General features: G+C 37.9%; 1 protein-coding gene across 1 annotated transcript; it reads right to left on the bottom strand.

Annotated features, from left to right (window-relative positions):
* Positions 1 to 3125: 3125 nt before the first annotated feature.
* LOC131060171 (pentatricopeptide repeat-containing protein At3g13880) lies at positions 3126 to 7339 on the bottom strand. The gene has a single exon (XM_057993303.2). It carries the CDS (start codon positions 6971 to 6973, stop codon positions 4697 to 4699), a length of 2277 nt encoding a protein of 758 aa, XP_057849286.2. The 5' UTR covers positions 6974 to 7339; the 3' UTR covers positions 3126 to 4696.
* Positions 7340 to 7889: the final 550 nt, after the last annotated feature.

Here is a 7889-nt window from a genome sequence, read left to right as displayed (position 1 = left end):
CACTGGAAAGGAATGTTCTCATAGGCAATGGAAAGCAGATCCCACGTTTTCTATCCGCACTCTTCCACTCTGCAAAAAGTTCATCTTGAATGGTCCTTCTCCCTGCATATGAAGTTTCAGCGGTGTGCCTTTTTCTTCAACTCTACACTGCCTCTCTGCATGTAATCTGCCATGTGACCAGCAGATTCTTCTTGCGGTTGTTTGCAGTATTCACCAAAAGGAGTAATTCTATCTTTATATAATTTCTTTAAAATTTGGGAAAACCTAAAATACAGCAAAGACTTTCTACTCTCGTCATGTTTTGCTTCTTCACCATGTTGTGCTCCCTTTTCGAAATCTTTATATTTCCATGCCTCTTGCTATTGTTGTCTCCCACGCACCATTGACAATGCACATTGAAATACTATTCTACCGTTGCATACTTTCATAACCCTTAGTGTTGATCACGTAGCACAAGGTCTTTGGTGCAATATTCAGATCTTTGGCACAGTGTTGAAAAATGATAAATTTCACCAATCACAAGCAGCATCAACTGATTCTCCTCTGCTTTGCACGCTGCAAAAACAATGGTCTCCTCTGCTCTGCATGCAGCACAAGCAATTCGCTCTAAGTTTTATCACTCCATTCTGGATGCCTCCAAGACCTCCTCCCTAATGCTCTGATACCATTTTGAAAAATGCAAGCAAAAGTATTGCAAAATAATCTAACCCATGATGTGCACAGTAACGATGTATTAAATATTATTAAGCACTCAATAATTACAAAATAATGTGCAAATGCTTATTAAAGCATTGCATTCCCACACAACTTCCCAAACTACCTTACTGGAAACTAATTTTCAACTGATTACTAAAATCACTGAAGTGACTTTATTAAAATGTGAACCTTAATTTTTCCAGCAAGAATATCCAAGATGGCTGACCATGGTACCTTTTAGATAGAAACAACACACCTGCATCATTACATTGCATTCTACAACTGTTCAGTGACTGTTTTTATAGAAATAAATCCATTACACTGAAATAAGACTATACAGAGAAATGGTTCAATCCTTGAACTATATCCAATGTATTTAGTCAATTTTAGTAGGCATAGACACAATAAGAAGAAACCAAAAGAATGGCACAGTAGCTAACTACATTTTGCCAATTGTTCTTAAGCAAGGACAGCAGAAAGTTGGCACTCAGCTGGACAGTCTGAAATGTTTGATTTTCCTCCATGCCACAGCTACCCACAGAAAAAAATCTCATTGGAACTTGATCGTAGCTTTGGTTTCATTTACTATTCCTTCCAATACTTAAATAATTGCTTCTGATGCAAGAAAAACATGTTATTTCTTTGCAGTTTCTCAACCAGTTTCTTGATATCGTTCATTTTTTTTAATTTCCACATTCATGTAGTCCAAACCTATTTTCTCAGACTGCCATTTTGCTTAAGGTTAAAAATCATATTGCAATCAAACTTGTTTTCAGACGCGCTGAAGTCTAGCCTTTCAATAATATTGCAGTAACTATAAGTTATTGGCAGGCTTTACAAATAACAGCAATCAGTCAAAAAAATTGGACTTTCAAATGAATATAGAAAACAAAGAGGAAGGCATAGTTCAGAAGATCATTCAGTACTCATGAGTTAATTTGCAGCTGAAGAAATTGCCTATTAACTCGCATTTACCATACTTTGCTGAGTTTCTAGTGAGTTAATGAATTCAAGTATTTGTTTAATTTGCCGAATTTGCTGAGTCGTAGAATCCAAGTCAAAATTGGATCTGTTGATTTTTGCTGAGTCACAAGTATTGTAAGTATGGTGGAAATTTGGAATATATAATCCAACAAAAAACTTGGCCCAAATATGAAAGCAAATTCAAACCAGAAGCTACTTTCTATTGGAACATAAGTCTAGACACTTTTTGACATGTAACTTGATTTATTATGAGACAAAACAGTTCAGTCTTATTAAAAATCTTGAAGGCGGGATTATTGTGTGTTCAAGACTTATGCTGATAGATTGTCTAAATAGGGCAATGGGCAACCTACCATATGACAATGTTGTTGAACAACTTACATGGCTAGCTTGATGAAACAAGAAAACAAGCATCGTACTCCATGAGAAATTTAAATAGCCATAAAGCTTATGTTACTGGGTTCGGCAAGTTTTGGCTCTGTCGCCATATCAGTAGCTTTAAACAAGAAAACAAAGCATCCTACTCCATGAGAAATTTAGATAGCCATAAAAGCTATGTTACTGGGTTCTGCAAGTTTCAGCCCTGTCAATATACCAGACTGGAGAGGTGGTGGGAGCAGGAGCCACGATGGATTTGGGATGACTAGCTACTGGATACTCTGTGGGTACGTCAAGGTCATGCCTTGGCTGAACCTAGACCATCCAGACTTCAAAAAAAAAATATTAAATTAGAAAAAGCCAACAGAGTAGAGGATTCTATTGTAGTGTTCTCTAGAAGTGCACAAATATCCAAATGTGTAAGGTGCAGATTCATTCCATAAGCTCAGAGTGCATTCCATAAAGCTCTGAACATATGTACACTGACCCCTACAATATTTTTGATAGGAAAGTCACTCAAGAATAGCCATTGTCACCTCTCCTATCATTAACTACTGTCGACATCCATATCACCTCTCTACTGTCATCTGCAATCGCAGTAAATTTTTTTGAAACTGCTTGAAATAAAGTATAAATCGTGTCTTAATGGATATTGATATATTTTCAAAAAGGCATTTGAAAGATCATACTTGTATAAATATGGGTTCGGCATCCATGCGCCACAAAAGCTTGTGCAATGAAGCCCATATTGCTGATAAAATTGTGTTCACCTGATCTATCTAAATAAAAATTATTTATCCAACTATGATAATCAAACTGGCTAAAGCAAGACTGCCAGCCCTAAATCCACCACAACTTACCATGCTTGAAAGAATATCAGCTGTAGCTGGAACACACAAAATCCGAACATAGAAGTGGCAAACACAAATTAATGCCAAAAAACTAAGGTACCATAATTAAGCCGCTACTTATATTCATATCTGACAGGTGAACCATAGAACATAACCTTCATCGACCAAAAGTCCTCTGCAATTTATACATAGACCAGTTCAAAACATAAGAACCTTCCTAACCATCCAGACCGCAGGAGAAGCAACAAAAAGGACAGGGGGATGCATTTCAGGGATAGGATTTAACAAATTACATACTTTGCATAATTGTTGGAATGGAAACATAAAGTTTAAGGAACAAGTTAAGAATTTGATCATAGAATTTACATACTTGCATAATTGCTGGAATGAAAACAGCATGCAACAAATCAACAATTAAGCAAGTGAAGAATACAAAACAATTTAATAGATCACGAGATACAAGATATGCCACAAAGAAACTCGATGTGGGAAACTCCAGCGCAAAAATAGGGTTTTGTCTTCTTGTTTCAACTGGGATCAGCACAAATGCTTTCACAAAACCAACAAGAAATGATGTGACTAATACATCTGTCTATTACATTAGCAAAAATATTTCTTGGTATTGACTTACTAAACCAAAAGATAGAGATTTTTCAATTAATTAGGAAAATAAAAAGCATTGAAAATTTTATAAAAATGGAGTACAAATGCTATTTTTTAAATTGCAGCAAAATAAATGAAAAAGAAACATTGCTTTGCTTTTTTAAAAACTTTTGTGAGCGGCTGGCCCTCTTCCATCCTAGAAGATGGGATGGCTGGCCCGCTTCTGGATGGAAGGATGGACGGGCGTTCACAGGAATGTGGCAAATTTTGGCGATGGCTAGAAAACGTCCCCGAGCCATCCCCATCCCCAAGATGTCCCCAAAGCGAAGACACAAGCAAAAAAATCCCGGGGTCACGTACCCTTGTACCCTTCAGTACAACACATCCTCTATGTCATTATGCAAAAGGTAAGTGCCAACCACATTGGATAGCATTGTGGAGCAACTCAACGATTGAGCTTCGTCAAACACAATACTCCACTCCCGCAAGTGTCCAGGATCCAACAGGGGGTTGGTCATGGCACTTCTAAATTCCAACACAAGGCACACCATCTATTTGGCATGATTAGTTTTTTCTAACAGTATCTTTATCATGATGGAAGTCCTCTTTGTGTATATAGAACCTTCTCCCAGGTGTTTTTCATCCTTGCAAAGCTTAAGCTTGCTTCCGTGCTTTCTTACCCCTCCAAAACTAGCATTCAACACCTTCAGCTGCAGGGGCGCTCATTTTGTCATACCTTGAAGTATCTGTAGTACTTGTTTGCATTCTTTGCAACAGAAAGGTTGTGTAAGAATACAAAGAACAAATAGAACACGATCCTTTGGCTATCAATTTTTTGGTTAGACTGCCTCCTTTGCAAGAACACTACCTATCCTTGAAATGAGGGAAATGATTGCCCTCTCCCAAAAATACTTTCTATCTCACATATCTTGAAGATGCAATTCGTAGCAGTATGTATGTCCCCTCACGCATGGAATTTCTTAATATCTTTGACAGGCATTCCAAGCAGAGTGTTAATCAAACCAAATGCGATTCCCAAATTTCACTGTAATGGCCGCAAGAGAAGTTTCCCTTGGTTCCTGCTCCACTAATGTAGAGCAAAATTTGTATCAGGCTTGCTTCTTTGATTTGTTTCATCGGTCTCTCAAATGTTGCATATTCTTTCCATTCACCGGTAAGATTTTCTATACCCTTACAGTAAAACAATTAACAATATTGTTGACTTCAATCCAACTAAGACCTGGCTGCTTTTTAAGTCCCCTATCTCTCATCATATTTCTTACTTTTCTTGCATCATCCAACCTGCCAACCGAGGCATAGATATTTGAAAGCAAAACATACGTGCCAGAAGTGTGAGGTTCAAGCTCAATGATGTGTTCTGCAGCACGCTTACCCAGATCCAAATTCCCATGGATTCTGCTGGCTGCAAGCAATGTACGCCACACTACTGCATTGGATTCAACTCCCATTTCATTTATGAAGTGCTCTGCCTCATCCATACGCCCAGCACGACCAAGAAGATCAACAATACAGGCACAATGCTCTACTTTTGGTTCAATGCCGTGATCTCTAATCATAGAATTGAAGTATCGATAACCTTCATCCACTAACCCAACATGGCTGCAAGCAGATAGAACACCAACAAAGGTGATGTGGTTAGGTTTTGTTCCTTCTTCTTGCATTTGAGCAAAAAGTTGAAGAGCTTCTTTCCCACGCCCATGCTGAGCATATCCTGAAATCAGCACACTCCATGACACTACATCTCGCTTGAACATTGTACCAAAGAAAGTACCTGCATCATCTATGCTTCCACACTTGCTATACATGTCAATGAGGGAGTTTCCTATAACAACAAGTGATTCATATCCAGTTTTGATACTGTAGGCATGGATTTGCCTTCCTTGTTCCTGGCCTGCTAAGATGGCAGATGCACTTAGAACAGTACATAGAATCAAATGATCTGGCTTCACGCCTTCCCTTATTATTTGGCAAAAAAATTCCAGGGCTTCTTCACATTGTCCATTCTGTACATATCCTGAGATCATTGCCGTCCAAGAGACAATATCTAGCTTTGGCATTTTGCTGAACCATTTCCATGCATCTTCTACTGCTCCACATTTGGCATACATGTCAACGAGAGCACTTCCCACAAATTCATTCGATTCAAGCTTACCCTTTATGATGTGGGCATGGACTTGCTTGCCATGTTCAAGAAATGCTAGGCGGCTGCAAGCTCCAAGGATACTGGTAAAGGTAAAATGGTTAGGCTTCATCGCTATCCGCTGCATTTGGATAAATACGTTAATTGCGTCCTCTCCATATTTTGGACTTGACTCAATATCTGCAATCTGGATAACACCTGCAATAATTACATTATAGGTAGCTACATTTCTCGCAGGCATTTTGTGGAACACTTTAAGCGCGTCAGCTATAGCCCTACATTTAGCGTACATATCAACTATAGCAGATCCAACAAAGACATCTGTTTCAAATCCAGTTTTAATGATATAAGCATGGATTACTTTCCCACGTTCTTGAATTCCACCATCACCACATGCCTTGAGAATACTACCAAATGTAAAAAATGTTGGTTTCAACCCCAATTGTTGCATTTGGCCAAAAAGTTTCAGTGTCTCCTCATCATGCCCATTCTGTGCATATCCTGTAATCAGTGCATTCCAAGAAATTCCATCTCGTTCAGAAGCTTCATCAAACACAATATGAGCTTCTTCTAGCCTCCCACACTTAGCATACATATCAACTAGTGCATTTGATACAAAAAGCTGAGACCGGAAACCGGTTCTAATAATGTGGGTATGAATCTGCTTTCCCTGTCTGAGGTCACCAAGCTTTGCGCATGCACTCAACATGGTAGCAAATGTGAAGTGATCTACATTCATTCCCAACTTACGCATTTGCCAAAATTGTCTCTGAACATCCTCATAATGTCCATATTGGGCATATCCCGAAATTAGTGAATTCCATGAAACTATATCTGGTTTAGGTATTTTGTCAAGCACCTGTCGCGCGTCCTCCAAACTACCGCATTTGGCATACATATTAACAAGATTCGTCTGGAGAAAAACACAAGGCTTGAACCCCGTTTTGATCATGTGGGTATGAATCCTTTGACCTCCTTCTAGTGCTTTAGATTTGACACACTCTTGCAGGAGACACGTATATGTGTTAGAATCCACTAGAAGTGGACCATTTCTGCACAAATTACTAACATGTTCGCTAATGGAATCGTAGCAATTTTTAGGCTGCTCATTCTCCGTTGAATCTTCTTCACGATAATCTTCAATCCGTGCACAGCTACCGTGATATCCAAAAGCCAATGATTGTATTTTAGTTCCAAAACTAGCAATCCAGACAACATGCGCGTACTTTTGGCACTTTAGAACTGCTGTTACAGAGTTCACAAGAGAGGTAAGATTCAAGTGATCCATAATTAAATGCATTAAATGCCAATGCCATCAAGATCAAGTTCTCCTTTCTCAGCTTTTCTTGTTACACCATAATCCGTAGAGCACTACACAATTGCTCGGCAGTGATGCCTCGTTGCTGCAAACTCATTACCTGTTGTTTAAAGCACACAAAACAAGTTAAAACGCTTTAGGGAGGAAAGTCGTTCACCAAGCACTGTAAATGTTACTCTTCTGATATTGCAATAGGCTTATAAGAGCACTGTTTCTATTTGCAGCCAAATGATGGCTGCACAAGATTTTCGTTATTGTGTTTTAGTGATTTTAGCATGTAATAGATAATCCTGTCAGTCGATCCTCTGTTGGTTTCTGCTGGGTTAGGTTGCCGTTCCATGTAAAGGGGTTTTGAATTCAAAGGTGTATTTTAAAATAGGTGATTTCATAATTTTGCAGCTTCAGTGGTTTTGTGAATTTTATTATTTTGTTTTGATTATCTAGAATATAATTTATTTATTTATTTTAACTATCAAATTTTATTAACTTAAATGATTTAGAATGAGTGATAGCTCTAAATGTGTGAATGATTTCCTAAATGAATGTAAATGAATGTCTTTAAATAGTAGCGCATGGCAGTATCTACATATTTAGTTTTAGATAAAAGGTGAAGGAGGCCTATTTGTACAAATTAAATTTTATGAATTTGAATTTAGGGAGATCAAGTTCAAGCTTTTGGGGATGATCTCATGACTAGAAACTTAAATTGGCATCAAAACATACAAAATCATGATAAAAAATAAATGCATTGAGATCAATGCATGCAAAATCATGAAAAGTGAACAAATAAGTCAAATGTATGGCAAAACGCTTACATATGAGTAAGATATGGTAACTAGTATACTTATATTTAAAAATATATGTAAAATACGCCGAGAGATATCTTATAATAGAAGAG

The sequence above is a fragment of the Cryptomeria japonica genome, chromosome 7, assembly GCF_030272615.1.
Source record: "Cryptomeria japonica chromosome 7, Sugi_1.0, whole genome shotgun sequence".
In the NCBI taxonomy this organism is placed as follows: domain Eukaryota; kingdom Viridiplantae; phylum Streptophyta; class Pinopsida; order Cupressales; family Cupressaceae; genus Cryptomeria; species Cryptomeria japonica.
Note: the sequence above shows the minus strand (reverse complement) of the source record. Positions and strands in the feature narration are given on the sequence as shown.

Bases quoted from the DNA above. Each gene is read 5' to 3' on its own strand.
- LOC131060171 (XM_057993303.2), bottom strand. From the start codon at position 6,973: ATGCATTTAATTATGGATCACTTGAATCTTACCTCTCTTGTGAACTCT.